Source organism: Frieseomelitta varia, unplaced genomic scaffold (genome assembly GCF_011392965.1).
Source record: "Frieseomelitta varia isolate USP_RPSP 00005682 unplaced genomic scaffold, Fvar_1.2 scaffold_851, whole genome shotgun sequence".
Taxonomy (NCBI): domain Eukaryota; kingdom Metazoa; phylum Arthropoda; class Insecta; order Hymenoptera; family Apidae; genus Frieseomelitta; species Frieseomelitta varia.
In genome coordinates, this window is record NW_025110647.1 from 216,833 (window position 1) to 243,048 (window position 26,216).

Sequence of the window (26,216 nt, forward strand, 5' to 3'; positions counted from 1 at the left end):
TTTTCATTTCACGCCGCTTTCGTACTTTCCTTTTCTGTCTCTCTCTCTCTCTCTCTCTCTCTCTTTCTCATTTTCGTTGCACCGAATAGAAACTTGCATGCATCAGAGTTTAGATTTTTCAAAGAGAGAGAGAGAGCGTCGCCAGACAAAAAGTTCCTTTTCTTTTCCTCTGGATTTACGCGTCGATAATTCGACTTGAGTTATTATAATCCAATGAAGCTGACTATCCTCTAGAAATTTTTCCATCCTTGTTATCTTTTTCCTCTTGTAAATTCAGTTGATCGCGTTGCGAAAAGTATTTTCTACTTTCGAGTTTGAAACACGTCAGAACGATATTCGACAAATTAAAGATCGATGGCGATAAGCGGCAATTTTTCACGGCCACACTTTATGATAAGGTTTAACTCTACTAATTTCGCGAACACGTAGATCGTTTTAATCAACTCGTTAATCCCGCGGATCGAACTTTCAACGTGTTGGTTTTTCACGCTGTTAACAAAGAGAGAGAGAGAGAGAGAGAGAGAGGGAGAGAGGGCAAAATTTGCCACGAAACTAGGCTGAAGCCTGAACGAAAATTCTCATGCATGAAAGATGAAACATAATAATGAAGTCCCTTGGAGTTTATTCAAGCCTATTGCATGATCGATCGCCCGCTTAAAGCGCACCGGCCTTAACGTTCCTCTTCGATTTTCTTTTTTCGTTTTTGTTTCACAAACGACGATGGAAAATCGTAGACGTGAAATATGATCGTAAAAACTTCGTTTTCCCAGCTTGTACCTCGAGAGATTTTCCTGCTTTGCAGCATGTAAAACAGAAACTGATCGAGTTCTGATTCAAACGTCATCTATCAGCTCCTCGAGTACCGATTACTTCAAGTACTCGAGGAGCTGACGAAGAAATACTTAAGATACTTTCGTTTCCTCGATTACAAACAAACAATTCACGGAACACCCAGAAACATCGAGTTCAAACTGCCGTGATTGTTATAAATTTTCTGGATGGTGGACGAGATATTTCGTTCAATGAGACACCGCGCGAGCAGTTGCTTCGACTTTTTCGCTTGCACAAAAATTTGTAAAACGATATACCCGAGGCGCACAACGACAACAACGTTGAAAACGTCGGCACGGGTTTACTTTATTTCGTACACTCGGGAAACCGAGGGACCGTAAGAAATCCAGGCGGTTAATCGAGAATCCAGTGTGCGCGTCACAGCCGGGGCGTGTGTTTGAAATTCCGTTCGCGGAGTTTTAAGATTCGCGGAGGCGGAAACTGGCCCCGGCAAACCGCGAAGGAACAGCTTCTCGTTCCTCGCGGAAACACTCGAGGCCTGGCGTTAAGGAAACGCGAGCAGATGCCGAAGTAAACAAGAAATAATTCACGGGAATAAGTTGACGTGTTTTCCGCGAAAGCGGCATGCCAAACAGAGCATTGGAGACAAAGTTCACGACGCGACGCGAGATCCGTGAAACCCTGCAGACATCGAAAACCAAGAATCCTACCTTTGAAACAAAAATTCTTCCGATGTTTCTTCGGTATTGTTGAATTACTCTCCAACATTTTTCAAACTCCTCTTTCTCTCTTGCTTCACTCCGCATCATGCGAATTCTACTTGGAACACGGTTGTAATAATAATTCAGATCGTGATAATGGTGTATTTGCAGGAGATATAAAAAAGTTTAAGTGTAAGGAAATGCATCTAAACGCACTTGGAAATGTGTATATCCAAGGTATCTAATAAGTGAAACAAGTTCATGATACGACGAGATTTTCATATATCGAAACTTTGAAACAGAAATTCTTTTCGTTGCTTCTTCGGTTCGTATATTCTTGATTCTAACATATTTCAAACTCTTGTTTCTATCAGTTTGTCATCACGTGGATCCTAGTTGGAACTCAATAGGATGGTAATAACAGTGCATTTGTAGAAAATATTAAAGTATAAGTGTAAAAAAGGTGTACCTATTCGAAACATTCAAGGTACTTAATAGGTGAAACAAGTTTACGATACGATAGAAGATCTGAAATTGAACCTAATCTACAAATCTAACGTAAACCTAACCTGTACAAAGTATTTAAGATGTCGAACCTAACCTACAAACTCCAGATATCGAAACCTACAAATCTAACCGAATTAATTAGTTAGGAGATCTAAAATCGAACCTAATCTACAAATCTAACGTAAACTTAACCTGTACAAAGTATTTAAGATGTCGAACCTAACCTACAAACTCCAGATATCTAAACCTACAAATCTAACCCAATTAATTAGTTAGAAGATCTAAAATCGAACCTAACCTACAAATCTAACGTAAACTTAACCTGTACAAAGTATTTAAGATATCGAACCTAACCTGTAAACTCCAGATACCGAAACCTAACTTATAAACTTGACCTATACAAAATATCCAACCCAAACCTGATCCAAACCTAACCTGTACAAAGTATTTAAGATGTCGAACCTAACCTACAAACTCCAGATACCGAAACCTAACTTATAAACTTGACCTATAAAAAATATCCAAGGTATTTGTATGTTTTATTAACTAATACTTTGCGAAACAGTATCAACAATATTGCAAACTTAACGAGACAAACTTCTACCCAAGTCCTGTTTACATAGTTTTAAAATATAAGTTTGCAGAAAAGTCCGCGTGTAACAAGACTCTGCTATACAGGAAAATTACACGGGAACAGAAGAAAACTTGAAACTGTCTGGTCAAACGACCGAATACGAATTGAGAAATCAACGACGACGAAACAAATTTCGCGAGAGCGCTAAGATCGCATAAATTCGACGGTCCATCTTATCGATAAGATTCGATCGAAGACGGAAGAGAAAGAGATTCAAAGGCCCCGAAGACAGTGGCGTCTCTTTAAGTACACATGTAGAACGATGCTGTAAGCACTGTGAGCGGCGAGAAGAGAGAGAGAAGCAAAGAGAACGGACGTAAATTCTTTCACAAATGTCGGGAGAGAATCGCCGAGACTTCTCTCTATTTCCATCGAACTGGTGAGTTTTCCTGGTCGGTCCGCGGGGGTTTGGGTGGAGGGAGGCATGTCACAATCGGCTTGACCAGCACAAAGCTTTCGGCAAACTCGCGCGGAGAATTCGCGAGGGGTAAAGCCGATATCCCAAAGCAAACTGAACACTCAGCGGAACGAGCCTGCCGACGTAATCTCTTCCTACCCTTTCAAACCGAAAGGAATCAGCCCCCCCTCCTCCTCTGGCTCAGTTTTCAGGGAACTGCCCCTGTCTGACCATTGTACCCTCTCGACTTTCGGTACACTCTGCCAGAGACTGACCAACCCTCGCTGCGTCTCGCCATCTTTCCTCCCCCGCCAAAGACTATAGCGCAGGGGCGCGAAAATTCGCTGACGTTTTCCCAACTCGAATTAAACAGCTGCCGCTTAATAGGAAATCGTCGTTAACGATCCCCTCCACTTGCGTCTTTAAGAACAGAGTCGATAACGCGGCAGCTCCGAATGCTTCAAAGCGACGAGTGTGAATTCTTTTTTTTTTTTTTTTTTTTTGGTTCTTCGAAAAGGGGAATTTTATTTCGAGAAGTTAAATTCTGAAGCACCGAGAGCTGCGAAAGTAATCTGGTTTCGAATACGTAGAATTCTTTACATCGTTAATTTCTTTCTTCTCTTCTTTTTTTTTTTAAGGGAGGGGGAGGGTTGAATATATATATATATATTTCTTTATCGAAACGCGACCAAGCATGGTGGAAGACAATGCACGCTCCCGAAGAAAGAATAGAAAAAGAAAGAATCTCCAAGAATCTTCCGAGGGTTGGGGCGAGATCTTCGGACGGTAATGCGTCATTGACTTTGAGATGACGAAGAAAGAAAGGAAGAGGGAGACGGGAAAGTTGGAGAGACGCGCTGGAGCCGATGAAAAAAAAAAGGAGGGGGGGAAGAAAGAAAGGAGAAGAAAAAAGAAAAATAAAATGGGCCACGATACTCCATTAACCTGATTACTGCCACGAAAGTAACGACCCTTTCTATGCTCGCGGCTTCCGCGCGACTGCTAAATGTGGACACGGCCTACATTCCAGTTCATTTTTAGATAACGTTTTAAACACAGTGATTATCAACCGTGAAACAAAGTCTCGCCAGAGTTTTCGCCACTCTTGTTGCCAGGCTGATCCGATCTACGATCCGATCCGATCTGATCTGATCTATGTACAGCGTGATTTGTCGTCCCTGTACCGGCGCGCGAGGTATCGATCGTTGCCTATTTCTACGACATTAAACCCCTTGCCCTTTAATATCCAGTCACGCTCGCCTCGCGGATCATCGTCCCGGTTTGATAAAAGCCGATTCTGTGTTTCTAACCCAGTTTCCATTTCCGGCTCGAGAACTTTAGTCGCCGATCGGACACGACGTTGCACAGAAACTGAAAGTTCGACCGCGCGTTGACACGGCTGAGAAAAGCTCTTGAAAATCATTCCAAACACGACGAGACTGTTTGTTCCAAACGTTATTGAGAATAGACGTTGTACGGATGATTGTTAAACGGTTAAAAAATTGCTGAAAGTTCCCTCGAAGATGCTCTTTAATCCTCTTGCGTTGGTAACTTGGTTCACGGACCATAACGAGTGACCAAACCGTATACAATAATTCTTCGTCTTCTTTTCGAATACATCACGGCATATCACTGGATAGAAATTACTAAGAAGTAATAAATTTATTATCTGTTTCGCCTGTTAGGATTAGATTTCGATATACTTAAAACTGAGAAGATATTGCGATTTTGGGCGAAATATTCTCGACGTTCGCAAGAGGTGAACGCTGCCAAAAGTTCTCCAATGGATTCTTTTTCTAAAACAATACATCCTATTTTCTGTCGTGGATAGAAAAACGCTTGAGACGTTTGAAGCCAGTGCGTTTCAATTGGAAAACCAGCTAACGGGTTTAATCAATTCTGTCTATCGTCTAATACGCCGCAAACTTTCCACGCTAACGATCAAACATTTAGCACGTGGTCAGTATCGGGATATTAGAAGCACTATAAATTCACGCACAACGTACTTGCCTGCGCTGACTGGAAGTTAAACCGTGTGTTACCGAACGCAATCTCGCCTGGAACTTTAATATCGGGGAGAAACTGGAAACTAAGTCACGGGTGCACGAGAGAGAGAGAGAGAGAGAGAGAGAGAGAGAGAGAGAGAGAGAGAGAGTGGGATGATTATACACTGCCGTTCAGAACTGCACACGCTACGACGAATTTTATTCTTTGTTGATCATGGTTAAACTTTTCACGATTAAAAGAAAAGCAATGGCAAACTAGTCGAATTTTGCAGAAAAGTTTTGTTACTCGAAGAACACCTGAATTTGGAAGTTTGAAATTACGAGTTAGATCTTTTGATCTTACGAGAGAATATACCCAAGTGTCATCGATTTTGATGAAGTTTGGTATAAATGTAGTTCCTGAAAAACTATTTGACACGTATCTCTTTTTTTCCTCGGACGATTAAATGAATGAACAGTTTTTGCGTAAATTGATGTAATTAGCGTTTCTCAACGACGAATTCAACAGCATAGATTTTTCGAAAGCACCATTTTGTTCAAACAGTATTTCAAAAAGATGGTATTTTTTTATATTTTTCCGACAGTTTCGCCAAGTGTGAATTCATCACTTGTGCAAAATCACATCAGAATGATTGACACTCAGGTACGTACTAAATGTGACAATTAGGTATTGATCTGGCCTGACGATTTCGTATCTCCAGGTACCCGGAAATATTTCCGAAATATATACTCGCGCAAACGTGAGCTCGGTCCATTCGCTTCCCGCTATAAATAACACTCATCTCGCAATTAAAGCTCGCCCATTCTAATTCGTGAGCTTTATTATAAAGGCGTATGATTACGAAGTGGACACGTATATTATCCGGATCGTTGTATTCCTTAATCCCCTGGCTACACGGCTCCGAACTCCGCTTGCCTCCGCTTGCAATTCCTTTTATCCGCGCGCTGACTTCCATTTGTGCGGCAATTAATTTTTTCCAGCGGCAAACTTCGCCCACGAGAATTAAACGCGGGATCTCCTCCCGTAGCTCGGACTGCTCGTTGGAAAAAATCTATTCAGATTTAATACAAAAACTTCCGTCGTTAACGAAGATTTATCTACCCCTGCCGCTTCTCTCTCTCTCTCTCTCTCTCTCACTCTCTCTTTCTCTGTCCTTTCCAAACTCGTGACGATGGAAATTCGAAAAGAACATCTAGGATCAGGAATATTCACTCGTAGCACAACAAACGTAATTTCTAAACCGTGAAAAACGAATGTTTTCATTTGCAAGTTTCACCTTTCGAAATTGATGTTTGATGTTTAACTTTTATTAAGCATCGTCAAATTCTAACATCGTGCTGTAAGATGCTAACCTCAACGATTGTCGTGTAACAATTATTCGACGAAATTAATTGGCACAAGCAATAATTACACCTAGCCACGTGATAATTACACCTACGTGAAGAAAAAAAAATCATCCCTCTGTCAGCTTCAACGCAATTGTCGTGTAACAATTGTTGAACAAAATTAATTATTATAATAAAAAACGATCACTACGTAATAATTACACCTGACTTGCGTAAAAAGAAGAGCATCTCTTCGTTAATTTGAAGACAATTGTATCGTATGACGATTATTTGACAAGATTAATTAATATAATAAAAACAATCACTGGTCTGACATAACAATTACACCAAACGTGCGTAATTACGCGTTAAAAAAAAAGAAGAACATTTCTCTATTAACTTGACAACACGATTGTCATATACAATTATTAATCAATATAATAAAAAAAACAATCACTACTCAACCCATTTGCATTACGACTCTACCTATGCTACTACGTTGAGACGTCAGCGGCATTCGACTGACATACAAATGAAGATCGCCGATCGCGCAATATTCCGCTTACGGATGCAAATGGATTAATAATAATAATATTAATAATAATAATAATTCATCGTATAATAAAAAAAAAAAAAATGACGAAAGAGTAGAAATGACGACTCACCAGGAAGACTGCGTGGGTATGGATGGCAGCGCCCCCGGTGGCAGAGACCTGCGGATCGCCTGACAGCAGGACCTGCCGTTGCCAGACACCTCGTTGCAACAAGACGGCGGATTGTTGCAGACGTGGCGCGCGACAACCCCGGCAGACGTTGTCGGGAACTCGACCGCGGAAGCGCGTACCTTGGGCCTGAGCAACGGTGACATGGAGAAGCCGTCCCTCTGGTTGGACGCGGAGCTGCTCGAGCTGCTGGAACCGGGGCTACCGCCGAGTCGTCCCGGCGACGCGTACGCGAAACCGCGTAGCCGAAAGTGGGACTGATGATACGGGTAGCCGGCAGGCGGCGGTAGCCGATAATGATGATGGAATCCAAGGTCTCGCCTCATGTACGGATCGGCGGGATCGTTGGTGGGCACGTAACGATCGGTAGGCGTGTGCGCGGATGGCGGTACGTATCTGTCGACGTATCTGTCCGGGTAGAGGACCTCCGGAGGCGGTTGAGGCACGTATCGTTCGACGGGCGTGTGCGCGGTTGGCGGAACGTAGCTTCCGGTGGCGCTGGTCGATCCGTAAGTTCGATCGGTGACGGTGGCCGCGGCTGCCACCGCCACCGTGTTGCCGCATGACGAGATCGGCGTTATGCGACCGGTGTAACGATCCTTGGGCTTCGGCAGGGAGAGATACTTGTCGGCGGCGCGCACCGGCGAGTACCGATCAGTGGCAGAATGAAAACGATCAGGAGTACCGGACGAAGGTGTGAAACGATCGGTGGCACCGGTGACGACTGAACCGGTGGCGAATCTGTCGTAACGATCCTGGCTGAGCCTGTCGAACTGATCGGCCGGATTGCTCCCGTAACGATCGTTCCCAACGTAGCTTTGCACCGACTTTGACACCTGAAGATACTTGTCGACGCTGCTTTTCGTCGTACCCTGATAGCCGGAATTACTGGCCGCGACACCACCGCTGCCACCGCCGCCGACGCCGCCGCTCGTTCCAGTTCCCGATCCCACCGAGCGTGGATTGCGATCGCCGCTGGCTGTTTCAGGCGTCGGAGAGACGGAGGTGAAACGATCGTTGGACGCTGTTGACTGCTGTTGCGTGGCTGCCGCGTTCGTGTAGGACGAGTGATATCGAGCGACCGTGTCCGTGGAGGAGGAGGACGAAGACGAGGTCGCGGAGAGTAGTCGCTCGGTGGAGGATCCGGAGCCGACGTACCTGGTCGCCGCCTCGGTGTTGGCCAGGCCTCTTCCGTCGTGTCCCGGCGACGAGCCAGCGAGGTAACGATCGGTCGACACGCAGAATCGATCGTTCGCTCGCGACTGGCCGCAACGTTGTATCGCCAGATCGTTGAAACGATCGGCGGTGCTGACGTATCTGGACTGCGGTGTGTTTCCAACCTCCTGAAAGCTGGAGGAGTATCTGTTGAAGTCGGTGGGCGCGGGCGATCCGCTGGATCTGTCCGTGTACTTCTGACAAACGGTCTCGACGCCTCGGTCGGTCGTGTACAGACGTCTCTGTCCGTCGTTGCCGCCGGACGCCACCTGCAGCGACACCGACCGCTCCGCCGACGCTGAGTAACGCTGATGAGAGGCCTCGGGATTAGGCGAGTTGGAGAGGAATCTCTCGGCGCTGGACGATATCGTGGAGTAACGATCGTGATGGTGGATGGCCGATGACGTCGCTTCCTGCCGATGGTATCGTTCGTGTACCGGCGACTCGCCGAGATACCGATCGGTCGACTTGCTGGCGAACCTCTCCGGCACCGGGGCGTGTATAGGCGACGAGGACGAGAGCAATCGGTCGGTGGAAATTGCGCCGTATCTCGATCCGGTGGAATCCTTGCTGCTCGTGGCGTATATACCGCTCCTGTCCCCCTGTAGACTAGCTTGTAGGCTTCCAAGCACCGGCGACGATCCGGACAGGAGGCGATCGCTGGCGCCAGCGTATCGTTGCTGATCCTTGCTGGGCTCGTGCACAGAACCCGACGGCTGTTGATTGGCCAATAGTCGCTCGGCCGACGAGAATCGTTCCTTAGCTGGCATCGGTGAGGCTGGTGCCGTACCACCGCCGTATCTGGCGCTTGGAGAACCTGGGGCCAGAATCCTATCAGCAGCAGGATAACCAGCCAGACTCTGGGTCGAGGCATACTTCTCGCTCGGGCTGGGCGACAGGGGCGGTGGTGGTACGAAACGATCGTTCGCTGGTGCCGGTGACGGCGGCGAGGGGAACGTCTCCGACGAGAATGGACTGGTCGCCGAGCACCCCGACACCAATATGTTCGCGTTCGCGTACTCGTTTCCGGTTGACACCAGCTCGCTCGGAGGCGGATGATGGAATCGAAGCTCGGCGCTGCCGGCCGGCTGGTGGTAGCGTTCGCTCGGTGCCAGCGACAGCCTCTGCTCGCCGTGGAGGCCGGTGAGCTCCGCGAACCGTGGAAAACGATCGGCCAGAATAACCGTGCCGGACAACGTTTGCCCAGACGTTGAGACACCGCTGTTGCTGCTGCTGCTGCTTCTGCCGCCTGGTGTGAACTGGTGGTGGTGGTGGCTCTGCAACGAAGACTGACCGAACCTCTCCTGGTTCTGGTAATGGCCGAATCGCTCGCAACTCGACTGTATCGAGCGCGTTTCCGCGCCGCAGGACGACTTTGGGAAATCGTCGATCGTTGGCTTGTCCGTCGACTTGTCGTGCCTCTCGACGATGCCTGACATTCGTTCACGGCCTCCATAATCGGCGTGCTCGTTCCCTTGGGACGACTGATCCGACGATTGGTAACGATCTTGGCCGACGGTGTGGCTCGATCCGTTCGTTCGTAGATCGGCTTGCTGCTGCTGTTGCGCCGACGGCTTGTAACAATCCGGAGCAGTGCTGGTCGAACCGATCGACTGGGAGCCGACGCTTCCGGACGTCCCGCCGCCGTTCGATCCTGGAACTGGAGATGACGAGGACCCGTACTGAGGGATCGGATGCTGGTGCAGTAGGAGACGTTCTCTTCGGCCATAGTCGTCGTCTGTCGGCATCCTGGTGGCCCGGGGCCCGCTGTCAGGACATCTGAAATCATCACGTCCTGCGTTAACCTTCATTCTCACGTTTACGATCGTACGTTTCCTACGTAAACAATGAGCAGAGATCGTTTCACTACTCCTGTTTTTACAGCTAATGGGATTCTAATTAATCCATCCTCTCAGGGACAAACTTTTAATTTCAGTTACGACAAAGAAATTTAATTTAATTTCATTTCATTGTTTTCACTCGCGTCGTGACAACAATTGGGATTTATCCGGTTAACTGTGGTAGAAACTTCGTTTCGGTTGGCATTTACTTTAAAAATTCCAAATTTCAATGACAAGTGACGGTATGTTTCCCTTTATACTACCAATAAAACTGCTATGTATTTTATAAAAAAAAAAAAGTTTGATCACTCCCTTTAAATTTATAACAAGACGTGTGTACTCGTCGTTGCTTGATTTTAATTACGCATCCCGTGGAGGGATTTTTAAAATTAAATTCCGCTAGTTGACTGGTTATTTTTTGGTTAGCAAATTTAGGAGTAATCTGTAACGAGTGAAAGTAGCTTCTTCACAGCACGTAAATTAACTATCCACGTGTGTGGCCAAAAGCTTGAAGAGGTCAATTCCACTCTTTTCTCGCCGCTTACCTAGCGAAAATCGCCATCTTTTCCTCACCATCCGTCGCGTTTAATTCACTTCGAAAGCTTTATATATGAAATACACACACACACACACACACACGCTGGAATTTATCGGTATCAACGCGATTTCCTCGCGATTGGTTTCGCCAATTCGCGGTTTAAATTCATATCCTTCTTTAACGTCTCGCCGGTGTGTATTCGTAACGCGCAAAACACGGATCGGCTCGGGGGCAGGTTTGCACGAATTGCTCGTTACGCGACGTTAAAACGCCGGCCGTATAATCGATCGCGAATTAATTGGGGCTACGCTCTCGCTCGCGTCTCGCTCCGGCCCCGTGCGTGTTCGAACGAGCGACGCGTGCGGCCGTTCGTAACCGCTGGGGCAAGCCTGCACGCGTATCGCTGCGAAACACAACGATTTCATCGATCACTGCTTAAATCCCCTCCCAAAAGTGTATTGAATACCATCCGGTATATATGCCTGGCCCATCAAACCTTTACCACTTTACCGAAATCAGAATACACGACCCTGTGCTCCCCGCATTTTTATTCGCCGGCGATGCTCGTTTAAAGCTTTCGAAGCTCGTTGGTGATTCGGACTCGATACCGATAACGAGATTTACGATTAAATCGTAGTATAGAATCGACGATTGCTGTGGAAATAAAATAAACCGGCGGGAAAGTGACAAACGAAGAAAAAAAAACTGAAGAAAGGCACGAGGATTTTCAAACGTGTCGGTTTGAGAAACAAGTGTCGAGAACCACGTGTTGAGCCACCCATTGAATTTTCCAAATAAATAGACTTTGTCTGGCTAGAACACGTTCCGGCGGAAAGTTTCGAGACAGACCACGCACGGAAGAAAGGGGAAAAGGAAAAGACGATTACGAACGGCCGCCGTTCGATGGCTGCGGTTAAGTGGCAAGTAGAGGACGACGGTGTTTGGTCAGACGCTTACTGCGCGTAAAGCGACAACTATCGAACTACACCGATACGATATATTTCAACTCGTATTGCACATTGCCAGGTGAACGGGGAATAACGAAATTCACGTTAATGCACGGCGTCGTCTTTTGTTAAATAAATCAGAGGCGGGCAATGATTGGCTGAACGACGTTCAAACTTTGCTCTTGCGCTGGAATTACGTATCACGCACGTCTAGAATTTTTGCAACATTTTCTCAGTTTTATGTATATTAAAGTATGATATATTAGTATATAATATTATAATATAATATATAATATTACAATATAATACATAATATTATAATATAATATAATATATAATATTATAATATAGTAATTATTACAATATAATACATAATATATAATATAATATATAATATTACAATATGATACATAATATTATAATATAATATAATATATAATATTATAATACAGTAATTATTATAATATAATATATTATATTGTAATATAGTATATTAAAGTGTAGTATATTAGTATATAATATTATAATATATATGATTATATAATATATACAATTATATGTAAATGTAGTATTATTATATATAAGTATAACTCGGGCAAAACAAATAATAAATTTATTACATCTCGATAACTTCTATCCAGTGATACCACGCCGACGAGTTGAAAAAGAAAGCGGCGAATTACTGTACGATTCGGTCACTCGTTATGGTCCGCAAACCAGTTGCCAGCGCAACGTGGTTAAACACTGGACGCTTGCTGCGGGTAAACTACACCGAAACGATACATATTCCGATATATCGTATGATTTTAAGGTAAAGATAAAGTAAAAAAAAAATAAGTAAGGCAAGGTAATGTAAAAAATTAATATCTTTAAGATAAAGCATCAAGCAGAGACGAACGACGACGATTGGCTGAACGACGTGTCAAAGTCGCCAGTGTCATAATTATTCGCGGCTGCGTGTTCCTTTGTAGCGTACTGCTTGAGCTACTTAATTACTCTTCCATTTAGCCAAGCACTCTTTCGAAACGAGGTTTAATTAAAAGACGATTGCAGAATGTGGTAATTACGAATCCATCGACGTCATTTATCTGTTCGGGCAGCCAACGACGCGGTGATATTCCTCTACACGGTGTCTACGCAGAACCGCGGTCGTCGTGTTGGAAATGTTACACGATCGTTAATTCGATCGCGTTCCAGTGCCGCGGCAACGGGGTGTAAGACGAGAGACGGACAGAGAGAGAGAGAGAGAGAGAGAGCGCGTAATTGGTGGTGCATTAGGAGAGAAGGTAGAACCTGCAATCACTCGCGAGTAGAACGAACCGTGTAATTGATCGGACGTTTCTACGGTAGAAGATGATGGTTTGCTTCAATTACCGACCATCACATGTCCTCGTTATTTGGAAACGTGTCGTTTAATCTCGCCTTTGCACGTGCCTCTTCCGCATCTAACGTAACATTTGCCACTTTTCTCTTCAGACAATCTGTCAGTCACTTTCTCAACCACGATTCTTATCCCCGTTCGTGAATATCCAACGTTCAAAAGTCCGATATGTGCGTTTCGCTCTCTAAAATATCTTTTGTTGGTGGTTCCTACGCTTTGTGGAATATTTTTGGAGACTACAGGATGGTTCATTTAAGCGAGACCGTCTAAAATATCCCGTATCATTTGTTTCTACATCGTCATCTTCAGAAAACAGACGCAGACGTCAGTATGATCGTTTTAAAACAAAGATTTAAATTCTTGAACGTCGGTGTAAATTTCAAGGCCATGTTCTTTACGTATCTTTTTACCAGCTGCAATAAAACAAGTAGATACGCAGTCGAATGGAAAAAAAAAACACCAATTACCTTGGAAAGAAAAAGTTCTTACCAGCCATTGGTAAGCTTTCGATATCATTCAAAGTAGTTTTTGTATCGTCGAAATTCGAAAAAAATGGACTCATTTCCTGTAGTCGAGGATGCAGGAATATAATTTGCGATTCACACTGACCACCAGACATTGGAAATTCGCCTGACGTTGGACCTCTGTTGCGAAACGCGTGGAACAGCCAGCGCAGAGGGTGCGCGTGTACCATTTATCGCGACACGATATCGCTAATACATGAAACAGAGACGTGCCAGCGTTCCGCAGTGCGTCTATCAGCAGCAGGAGGGTAGGAAAAACTTCGCGGAAAGTGGAAATGGCACGCGTTTGCGGGTGTCGTGAAGATAAAACGCAGCCGGCGTCTTCCACAAAAGAGCGAACAATTCACCAAGTACCTATATATATATATATATTTTTTTTTTTTTTCTCTCTTTTTACATTTTCCCGCAGAGTATAATATATCGGCCAGCCGAATTTAGCATCTCCTTAATTTTCTCCTGATAATAAAAAATTCAGAGGAGAGGAGGAAGGGGGGAAATCGCAACCACGACGATAAATCATATTTTCCATCGTTTATAGGCCATTGAAATTCCTAATAACTCACACTACGAGAGAAAAGAAAATCTCGAAAGATTCTACTTTTCATGAGAAAGAGATAATATAAAATGAGAAAAAAATAAGAAGAAAAAAAAAAGAAGTTCTTCGAATAATTTTACGTTTGCGAGAGGTCTGTGACTCGATAATGTAATAAAATATCTATTTCCGTTCTCCTTTCTTCAGAAAAAAAAAAGGAAAATCTCAAATTCTCGGACCTAACCTAAAACCTCCAAAACCTAACCTGAACCGCGCGAAACACGAAAGATTTGGAACAGGGGGACTCGACAATAACGTAAAATAAAATAAAATAAAATAAAATATCTACGAACGTCCCTGAAAATCCCGTTCTCCTTCTTCTTTCAGAAGAAAAGGAGAAATCTCAAATTCCTAGACCTAACCTAAAACCCTCAAACCTTAACCTAAACTTAACCTAAACCGCGGGAAACACGAAAAATTTTAAACCTCGAACGCGGAGGGACTTGACAATAAAGTAAAGTAAAATAAAATAAAGTAAAATATCTACGAACGTCCCTGAAAATCTCAGTCTCCTTCTTCTCTCAGAAAAGAAGGGGAAATCTCAAATTCCTAAACCTAACCTAAAACCCTCGAAATCTAACCTAAACTTAACCTAAACCGAGGGAAACACGAAAAATTTGAAACCTCGAACGCAGAGGGCCTCGACAATAAAGTAAAGTAAAATAAAATAAAATAAAATATCTACGAACGTCCCTGAAAATCTCAGTCTCCTTCTTCTCTCAGAAAAGAAGGGGAAATCTCAAATTCCTAGATCTAACCTAAAACTCTCAAAACTTAACCTAAACCGCGGGAAACACGAAAAATTTGAAACCTCAAACGCAGAGGGACTCGACAATAAAGTAAAATAAAATAAAATAAAATATCTACGAACGTCCCTGAAAATCCCGTTCTCGTCCTTCCCTCAGAAAAAGAAAGGGGAAATCTCAAATTCCTGGACCTAACCTAAAACCCTCGAAACCTAACTTAAACTTAACATAAACCGCGGGAAACACGAAAAATTTGGAACGCGTTGAATTGATAGTGGCAGCTAGGTGACAGGAAGGACCCCGGTGGAAAGTTTTCAGAAAGTTGACCGAAGCGGGCGCGATTTTACGCGGCTGCCGGTTACTTTTCTCGCGCGAAAAAGCGAAGCATCGGCGAGTGAGACGGATGGGAAGGGAGGGGAGGGGTTGATGGCGCTGAACGAGGACGCCTGCAGGCAGTTTTTGCAATTAGCGAGGTTCGCCATCGTTCCTCCTATCCCCGTTCTCACGCAGAAACATTCTCTCTCTCTCTCTCTCTCTCTTTCTCTTTCTCTTTCGATCGGTTTCCAGGCCGGTTCCTCTTCCGCCCCGGCAACAGGCACACACGGTCGGATACACACGTAGCGGCCGTGTTCTCGAACCGAACATTATTACACCAGACGGAGGACTATGGTTGCTCGCGTCGCGCCGGGGTTTTCCACCCTGTTACCGCGTCAGGCAGCTACGCGAAAACATCGCGCCACGGCAGAAGGATTCTCGCACAGCCGAGCGGCGAGATTCTTTCTCCTCTCTTCCCGTCCGTTGCAGCTGACACGACCGGTAAATTAAGCAGTCGCGCTCAGTTCGCGAAACAATGCCGGCGAACAAGGAGCCAGCCTTGCGTTTCTCCACGCAGCTGATACCGCTCGGTACAGTCGTCGCCTAAACGCTCCCCGTTCAGCCAGATTACCTTCAGCCTTCGGGGATTTAGGCTCGCGATTGCGCGAGAACGGTTATTAACTCCATTCCGCGTTGCACGGCTCTCCTCTGCCGCTTTAATCGCGCGGGATCGGCAGAGGTTTCGTCGACTGGTTCCAGGAATTGCTGGCTTTGGCGCACGATATAAGACGCCGAGCGTACTCATCGTAAGTAATCAGTTGTTTGTTACAGAGTTACACTTTTCTGTCATCGAACGTTTTTCTTAGTATGTAATACTTTCCATAGAAGCACACTGTTTGCTAATTTTATCGCGAAAAGTTTGAAATTTTTCTCCCTGCAAACTCTATACTCCTTCTAAGATTCGTAATTGCTTTCTATATTTTTTTATGCGAAAGAAACAACAGAAGAGAGAAACTTATAATATCTACAAAGATAGGTGGTTGAAGGTGACAAACTTATTGCACAAGAGAAATTGCCTTTGGATTGAATCTAGATCGGTTCGATGTTTATTGAATCGCTAACGTCGGCCCATTATTTCGAGCAGAGGTCGTGCACGAAAGACTGTCAAATCGGCAACGCGGTCAGAGCCCCTGCGTTTCACCGTCCGTCCGAAATTTCAACATCGAGGAGGGCGCGTCAAGCCGCGCCATCCATTTCACCAACGTCGAGGAATGACATATTCTCAGGTTCCCATTGGGAGCCCGAGGTCACACGAGGCGACACATGTCACGCGCACGTACGCGCGTCAACTGAGGCGTCAACTGCCGGATAAAACCATTTGTCAAATCTCCTTCCACGGAGGGAATCGTGGCCGTGGATATTCCACGATCGGGTCCTCCGCCCCTCAGGGGGGGTTTCCACGAATTTCTTTTCCAACCTGAGACAATTCCAGACGTTATTCGTCCACCGTGAGCAAACACCAGCGTTCTTTGCCTCGTGCACACGTACAGAAAAGCGGAGAAAGAAAAGTTTAGAATTCTACACCTTTGATTCGATGGAAACGCTTGTGAAGAATCTGCAGCGAAATTGACTTTCACTTTGACTTTCAAGATACATTGCATTCCATTTTGTATTCTATATTGTATTCTATTCGCGTACATAAGGTAAAACACAAGTCACAGCCTAACAGTTTCTTTTGAAAAATGGCAAGAAAGTTTCTCAATCATTTAACACCGCATGGGTTCTAACAGCGACTTTACAGTTCTGTACGCGTGGATGTCTATTTCACGTAATTTTCCCACTAGGTTTCGCTAACATTTGATTTATTTCATTTAATTGTAGGATCAAATGATAAAACTAACTGTTAACGTTATTCGAAATATAAGCATTACGTGATAAGCGCATCCAGAACGATAAAGTCGTTGTTAGAACCCACGCGTCCGTTTCTCAACTGATTAAGAAAATTTTTTTCAAACTATGTCTGTTTCAGCTACGAACTACATATGTATGTTGCCATCTGTGCAAAATTTTTCACGAAAGGAACTTTTTTTTTTCTTCAGAGAGAAATAGCGCTCACGTTCTTATTAAACACACTGTACGTCTTGTCGAGAATTCAAAAGAGCTCTGACGATCCTGGATGACGCTTTGTGCGTTTTTGAGATGGAATTTGATGAGAGTTGGGCAAAATGGAATTCTACCTACTCTAGGTTCGTGAAGATGCGCGAAAGTCACATGGAAACCAAACGTCACGTTTGAATGGGAGGGCAACGATCGTTGAAAATCGAGAGTCCCGTCTACGTGAATATCCGAAGATTCTTTGCGCCGTTTCGTTCCTTAGAAACAGGTGCACAAACCTAGTAAATGCAAGAGAAGAGATCCGACGAAGACGAAGTCATTTAGTCACGTTGGAAGTGCGCGAAGAACATAGAAGCGAGCGACAAAGAGAAGACGAATTTAAGGTTCATTCGCGAAAGAAAATGAACGTTGGTTCGTCTCGGTTGGTTTGTTGTAAGTAAGGAACGGACAAGAATCGGTTCGCGAGATAAGAGTCGCCGCGAAATTTTCCGTGGCGCTATCTCCTCGGCCTTGCTCGTTCCTTCGACGATGAAAAGAACCGTCGAGCTCCGGGAGAAAAAGATGCAAATTTTCCGGGTAACTGCGTCGACGAAAGTAACGGGCAAACGAGCGGCAGCTCTCATTTCGCTGTTTCAGTCCTCGCGAGATCGTCTCGTTCGCCATCGACCGCGCATCTTGCCAACGGTGCACCCTGTCTTTTCCCTAGTCTGATCGTTTTTACACTTACTCTACGTCGATCGTTTGTTTAAAAACCTTTGTTTACGGGAATTCGGGTTTCGCAAGTCATTTCTTTGCCAGAACATTTCTTCGAAAATAGAGAATAGAGAATTTTAATTTTAAAAAGAATATAGAAATCGATATTATAATATATTACATTATTATATAATAATTATATTATATAATATAATATGTTACATGTATAATATATTTAATAAGAAAGACGAGAAAAATTCTATTTATTCTCATCTATCGCGTAGCATAATTATAAAATTTTATCGGTGAATATTTGATACAAGAGAAACAAACATGGAGTTGAATGAAAATCTCATCTCTAATATATTCATCTCTAAAAAAAAAAAAAAAAAAGAAAGAAAGACACCGTAAAGATACTAGAAAAAAGAAAAGAAAATTCTATATTACAGACGATAAAATCTGCACGTGCGTGTTTCGCAAACCTGATCGCGAAGCATCGCGCGGTCGATTAAAGGATTTAGAGCGGCCGGATTGGAAATCCGCGGTGGAAATCGCGTTTGTGCCAGCAAACGGAACAACGGTGATTACGTCTACTTTTCGGCGGTGAAGGTTTTTTTTTCGGCATGTAAAACCGGTTAAACGGCGAAACGACAGCGAAGAGATGGCGGCGAAACTCCTGTCCGATCGTCGAACCGGCAATCGACGACAGATTTGCCGTGGAAAACGTTTCACGGGTAACAACAACAACAGTTCCCCGTTATTGGATAGCACTTGAGTTACACGTGTTTTCATTCTCGTTTTCACCGCCTCCTCCCTCTTCCCTCCCCCCCTCTTTCGTCCATTTCGCGTATGCAGCTTAATTAATTCGCGATCGACTCGAAACAAGCGATCGTTTCCCGCGTTCCGCGGGGAATTCGAAGATGAAAACGGCGATAATTTTAATTGGCCGGCGTCGTGATCGCCGTTTGAAAAGTACTCGAGCAATTTCCCGATCGATTTTCAAGCGTCTACTTGCTTCGCGTTATTCTTGTTGCTCTCCATTGTTTCCCCATTGACCTGCTTTTACCAATCTGTCTGCTATTAAAAAGCCCAAGCAGATCACTGCCGTACATTGTAATTCGTTTTACCTCCGGGCTATTTTCTTCCCCGAACAGATGTAATAAATAATTCTACGACGAATCGTATCTTTAGTTTTCTCACTGGTCTCTCAATCATGAATGCAGACGTCTGTGGCTGATAAATTCTTAATTCTCTCGATCGGTATCTCTGGGAGTCGCAACAATTTCCGATTAAACTTAATTCCTGTTAATCTAACTAGAGTTTATTACTAAACGCAAGAATGGAAACTTGCAGTCGAAATATTTAGTCTCAAGGGTTCGAGTCTAAATGTGTTGTTCGTTTGCCCGTAATTGTACGTAAATTCGTTTTACAATTATTAACGTGACTAGAGTTTATTACTAGCATTAATGTAAGTAGAATTTATTACTAGTATTAATGTAACTAGGATTTGTTGCTAATCCTTAACACGAAGAAACTTGTAATTTTCAGCCTCGAAAGTTGAACTCTTGTCGAGAATTTTTTGTCCCAAATTGCAACATTTTCTCAGTTTTAAGTATATTTAAATGCAACCCAGGCAAAACAAGTAACAAGTTTATTACTTCTTAATAGTGATATCACACCGACGAGTTCAAAAGAAAAAGAAAGCGACGAATTATTGTACACGGTTCGGTCGCTCGTTATGGTCCGCGCAACCAGTTGCCAGCGCAAGAAGTTAAAGCGCTCGCGTTTGTCTGTACATAAATAAATAAGTTTTAGAATTATGAATGTAACTAGAATTCATTGCTAATCCCTAATATGGAAGAATGGAAATCCGAATTTTCGCCTCGAGGGCTAATTAGAATTATCAATCTAAGAATTTATTACTAATCCGTAATGCGAAGAGTGGAAACTTGTAGCCTAAATTTCAGTCTCAAGAACACCGTCGAACGTCGTGAACCACCATTCCCGAAACAGTTTCGAAAATGAGCAAAAATGAGCAAGCCGCTGCTACAAATTTCACAACAAGCGACAGCAATTTTTCCCCGAGAAAAATCAATCTGTTCTTTTTGTACGATTTTTGCACGGCGGCGAGCCGGCCGAAGAACTCTCTTCGATTTCCCATCACGATCAAAGTTCCATCAACGGGCAACCCGTTCCCGCAAACAACAGAAAAAACCTATCTGCCAGAATAAAGAAACTGGGTAACAATGAACCGATGAGGACCTATCCGCCGAGGAATCTTCAGAAGCCAGGAAAGATGGAGTAGAGTCGGATACCCTTATTTTCCACCGGTGTATCCGGTTCCGAGGATGAGGCAGAGCCGCCGGCAGCTGGATTGGAAAATACGTCGGACCGCGTGTCACGAGGAAACGAGAAAGAAAGGCTTACGCGTTGACGCGAGGAAGGTAAATGGCCCCGACCGAGCTGCCAACGGCTCGGTTCCATTTCTTCGATGACAGTTTTCGGACACAGGACTGTCGATAATTGTATCGGGATCCCAACGACTGACCATCGTTATTACTATATTCCAATTTTTACACCTAAAGCTAAAGAAAATATTTGGTAAATATTTTGCACGTACAAGATGGACGCGTCTCTCGCAAAGGAAAATGGGAAAAGAAAAAGAAGAAAGAGTCTATTCCGAGCTATTTTTTAAATTTATACAATAAAATTTCTTTGAATCGAAATTCGACTACAATGTTAACGAAATGTTCACCCGTGTTAAAAATCCGCGTTTTAGGAACTGAGAGACGAAAAAGACTGCGGATAGAGATAGAACTTTGCGCTCGTGTGTCGCCAGCCACGAAGAGACTGAACACCGACTTGAAACTTAATCGATTCGTCGGAGGAAGAGGAAGGAGCGAGCCTCGATGTCGTTTGAAAATAGAACTCCATCTCCGGTGATTGGACATAATGCGAGGATTTACCTCGTAATAAAATCGATCGTTCATCCCAACGACAATTGGTGAAAATGGTTTCGAAATAACACGTCGAACACTCTGGAATACGCAAGCAAGAGAAGTTCAAATATTAGTGTTATAAATAAATTCTACGGATCGATGAAAGCCTCTCTCTCTCTCTCTCTCTCTTTCTCCTTTTCTCTGCCTTTGTGATCTGTGATTAACGCGTTTAACGTGCCGTTGGAAATCGCGCGAAGCTGAAATTTTGCATAACCGGCAATACGTCCGTGTTGTTCCAGATTTTCAGACCTGTCAAACGTTGATTTTAACGTTGCACTGTCGACTTTTTCTCGCTGTTATTACTGCATAAACAGTGAAATTTAAAAAGCACGCGTGATACACGTCGCGATATATATCTTTGACGGTGAATCGTTGAAACGTATTAATCCCTCAAATGTGAAAAATATTCGGGCATTATTGTTTAAAAACGTGCAATATATAGAATACAAATTCACCGCCGGTAATCTCGCTGAATTATACGCGCGATAAAGTGAAATTTATTTCGCTCGTTCGTGACACCATCATTCGTCATTACTTCTCCGTCGAACTTTTATAACCGTCCTATTCTGAAAAATTTATTATTTTAATTCTGTGCAACCGGTCATTGTAAGAAATAAAAAAAAAAAAAATGCTACGCTTTGAAGAAATTCACGAACTAACTGGCGGCTCGAGGATCCTTGCCACTACTTTCCTGATCGCTAGCGCTACCCCTTCCAATGCGTCGATCTCCCCACTACATCGAAGTGAGCCCCACTCTCTCGCCAGCAATCAGGAAAGTGGAGGCAAGGGCCGCCAGTTAGCTCTGACACAAAGGACAAAGAATAGACCCTGAGATACACTTTCTATGACAATTTAACTTTTATAATGAACCGTAAGATTTAGTTCCATGTCGCTAAATAATTCATACGAGTGGTTGGTCGCGACTTTAAGTACTGAAAATAAAAAGAAAATATGCAACAAAAAATGTCCCCTGTAACTTTACATCTTCTATAGCGAATTTCTTTTTCGCTGAGAAGAAATTTCTACGACACGAGAGCAAGGCGTGCTTGTTTAAAACAGAGGAGAGTGTTCTTAACAAACTTGCCAGTTTAGCCGGTTCTAATGTAAACGACCCAGATTATTTACATTGCGTGTCGTCGCGCGTTCAAAATTCCCCGTTAAAAATCATTTCGTAACAAGCTGCAAAGTGCAGTATCGAAGATATCGACACCGCTGGACTGAAGAAACAATCTCTTATCGCGAGACAACGTATGCAGAGCCTTTCATTCATGTGTTTAACCTTCTAAGAACGAGGTATTTAAATCCCCCTTCGCTAGTGGACAAATTTAAATCACCAAGCGAAGTTTAATTTTACGTGTTTTACATATAAATTATTGTAGCTTCTACATTTTCAAAGTTAATCAAATCAAATAAAGACTCAAGCTAGCTGAAAACGAGAAGAGAGAGACCGTCGATATATCGGACATTCGGCTGTCTCAGATATTATACAGGTATCGATATATCGGACGTTAGTACTTGGAAGGTTAAGAACGATCGAAGAATCTCATAAAATGACGAATCAAAAGGTGGCAGAGGGCAAGAGGGTCGAGTATTTAAATGGATTCGATTTGGAAGGGCGCCAACGTTTAGCTGGCGCGGCTGAGGGGATGCAACTCGCTTCGCCGATAGAATTAATAGCAATCCCGGAGGAATCGACGGAGGGGGGCTGTTAAATCGTTCGAATACGATTTCCTTGATCGATCGAACGGGATCCTGCCCATCCATGACACGTTTCCCCGATCCTTCGAGAATCCTTCCCAGTCAGTTGAATGGACATCGTTCAAACCGATCCTCCTCGATTTATTATTATCTCGCCGTCAACGAGATCGAGGAGCATTCCATCTTGTCGGCTATAAAAGAAATTATACCCTCGCATTTTACCTCCCTTCGGCGCAATTGAACGTCGCCGGAGGAGAACGATTTCGAAGACTCGGGCGCAATAACTCGCAACGAAACGATTCTTGCCGATTAATTCGGGTGGGTAAGGGGACGAATAGACACGCTAACGATGATAACGAATCTGTTTAGTTATTCGCGTTTGCACTCTGCACATTTATGCACGGCGAGAGAAATTTGAAAATATAATGAAGAAATGAGAATTTCGTTTCAATTCGTGCATTTCGAACATTTCGTTTTTACAAAATGAAAATTTGATGTGAAAATGGATTGACGTTTACTTGGAGAGACCATTAAAACGTTATAAAAAATACAGAAGGTTTTCAAGCGGCTTTTCCGCACAATGGTACACGCCAAAAATATAATTTCGTCATTGCAACGCACTAATTTCACGAAAACTGTATCTTTACGAATATCTGAGATATTTGACGAAAATATACTCTGAAACCCCAACTTTGAGGATGGTTTTCGATTGCCAAGAGGAAAAAAATTAAAAAATACGAAAACTACATTTATGCCAAATTTCATCAAAAATCAGTGATTGATAGTTCCCTTGTAAGCATAATGGACGTGAGAAGACGCAAAAAATGATTCGGAGAACGCACACCTTCGGAAATTTACGTAGATTTGACGAGTGTCGAATTTTCGAAACGGAGAACATCTGCAACCAGCTACTTGCCGAACGCGCATCGTGAGAAGAGAGACTTCGTCGGCCGATTGGATCGGTATCCGGCGGCCAGTTAATTTCCCCCAGACACACTCTCGCTTAAATTACTTTTCCCGGCGGGAGGGGTGTGATGGGTGGCTAATTTCGATCGCCGAGAAATTAACTAACTGCTCGCCAACTAATTTCGCCCGGCGAAACATCAGTTTCAAGTGTCGAGTGAAGTGCACGAGGTGGCGTCGGACGAAGCGTACGAGGCATTGTGTGCAACCGTATGCAAGGGTGTCAGGGTCTATTCATCGTGTTATACCGCTGGATGAGGCCGGTAGGAAGCGTCGCGCCATTGTAACGTATCCAGCGCACGGAACATCGCCGAGAAAACATCGGTCCAATTTTCTGAAAATCTCCGCCGACAATATATATCCGTTTCGCCTCGGTGAGAGTCGAGTTAATGAGGCCGGAAATAAGAGACGGCAAATTACGACGAGAAAGAGAAAAAGAGAGAGAGAGAGAGAGAGAGAGAGTCGTCGTTGTGGTTATTGGCACGTATCGATTGTGTGGCCGGTACGTCCGAGGTCGCTTCCTTTTCCCCGAGGTTTTGTTGCACGGTTCACGGGGTTCCCACGCTCTGTGGGTAACGAGCTCGATGGGAAGATAAAAAGTAGACGTAGCTGCAACCCTTTTGCAACGAACGCCCGTAATCCCCGTGTAACGAGATACCAACAGAGAGAAGAGAGAAAGAGAGAGACAGGGGGGGGGGGGGAGCGAACGCTCGTTTTCACAGCCTTTCGATCACATTTTCGTCAATTCATTTTCTCCTTTTCTTTCTTTCCACGTCTCTCTCTCTCTCTCTCTCTCTCTCTCTCTCTCTCTCTCTCTTCATCGTTCGAAACTTTCGCGACTCGATCGCATTTTGAATCGAAAGGCTGGCGATGTTCAACAATATTCAAAGGAAGAACATTCAAAGGAAAATGTGAAGATCAACAAAGAACAAAGAAAACGTGTTCAATCTTCGAAGCAGTACGTACTATACATTTCTGCTTCATCCTCAGAGTCATTTGCTCACTTCGAGATACAATTAAAAACTTCGCGAAGTGTCTCCAAAATTCTCACGGAACAAAGTGCCGAAAGTTTTGAAAAATTTGCCTCGAACGACGAATGGAAAGTATGCTTCCTTCGTTGAACGTTAAAGCGTCGTCAAGGTTTCGTCGGATGGAGATTTACGAGAATTCACCAGAATATACACGTAGGTTCACTACGACAGAAAGTTAAAGCGCCCTCGTAGTCCTCGCGAGAAAGATTATCCCTGTGCCCCGTCCGCGACGTCCCTTTGTTATGCATGAAACAAGGATGTCGTTGATACGGCCCCTATTTCTTGACAATCGCCTCTCCTTCTTCTTGTATCTCATAAGATCGTTTTCCTCCAATCTTAGATCTTCTCCCATATTCTCTTATGAATCGCTCTTATTTTCGTATTCCTCCACTTCTCTCTTGTAGAAGAGAGAGAAGCACGCGCACTTTTAACCATCTTGCGCTGGCAACTGATAGCGGACCATAACGAGTGACCGAACCGTAGACAATAATTCGTCGCTTTCTTTTTGAACTCGTCGGTATATCACTGGATAGAAATTATTGAGAAGCAATTTATTTATAAAAAAAAATTATAAATATTTATATATATTATAAATATATAAATATTTATATATATTATAAATATATAAATATTTTATATATATTATAAATATATAAATATTTTATTTTTTATTAAATATACTTAAAACTGAGAAAATTTTGTGACACGTCATTCCAGCGCAAGAGATTAAAACTTGTTTCCTCGTTCGAGTAAGTTTGGATTCTTCTGCTTAGAGCACGCCTTTTGGGGACAGCCATGGGTCTCCGTTGGATTCACCTCGTCCCGGATTAAGTCGCCGTAATTACTCCGGCAATTTTTCATCCCCCTTCGTTCTCGAGCGCAGAAACCCTCGGGGGTGAGGGTTGACTCGGTCTTCTTGACTTCGCGATGAAACTTCAACGATCAACATCCATCAACGACAGGCAGATACTCGTGTATCGATGTCGTTGAATTGTTTTCCTAATCGTTTCTGAAAGAATGCGAAAGCTTCGGTTCCCCGGTCGATTGTCATGCCAGTTTAAATAACACGATCTAACATTCTCACTTCTCGAGCGATAGGAACAAGAATGTTGGAGCAAGTGATAAAAATAAGCAAAGTGAATCCAGTTATACAGGGTGTTTCGTAACTTGTGGGACCCACTTCGGGAGCTTATTGTACGTCCAAAAATAATGAAAAAAAGTCATACAAATATATGTCCTATCTGTCTTCGTTTATGAGATATAATAAAGTAAAGTTATACTTTTACAAAAGATGCTCGAAATGACCACCTTGCCTGCACGCGTCTTGTCATTCATCTGGTTACTCTCTCTATCATTCCTGGTGTTTCTCGAATTTGTCGAAAACCTTGCTCTATTCTATTTCGTAGTATTTCAGCATGTTCAATCGATGTTGCGTATACGATAGATTTTAATTGTCCCCGCAAATGAAAATCTAATGGATTCAAATCCGGAGAACGAGCAGGCCATGCAACAGGACCTCCACGACCAATCCAT

The 26,216-nt window shown here is 43.7% G+C and overlaps 1 protein-coding gene across 3 annotated transcripts in view; it reads right to left on the reverse strand.

Moving 5' to 3' along the window:
- Positions 1-26,216, reverse strand: part of LOC122536584 — a 127,647-nt gene that overhangs the window by 15,757 nt on the left and 85,674 nt on the right. For 2 of the 3 annotated variants that reach the window (XM_043669053.1, XM_043669054.1), the window contains exon 2: positions 7,025-10,079. In XM_043669053.1, coding sequence (XP_043524988.1) covers positions 7,025-10,048 — 3,024 coding nt within the window. In that variant the 5' untranslated portion in view covers positions 10,049-10,079. Of the gene's footprint in view, positions 1-7,024; positions 10,080-26,216 lie in introns of those variants that run through there. The other variant, XM_043669055.1, reaches the window with a different exon arrangement.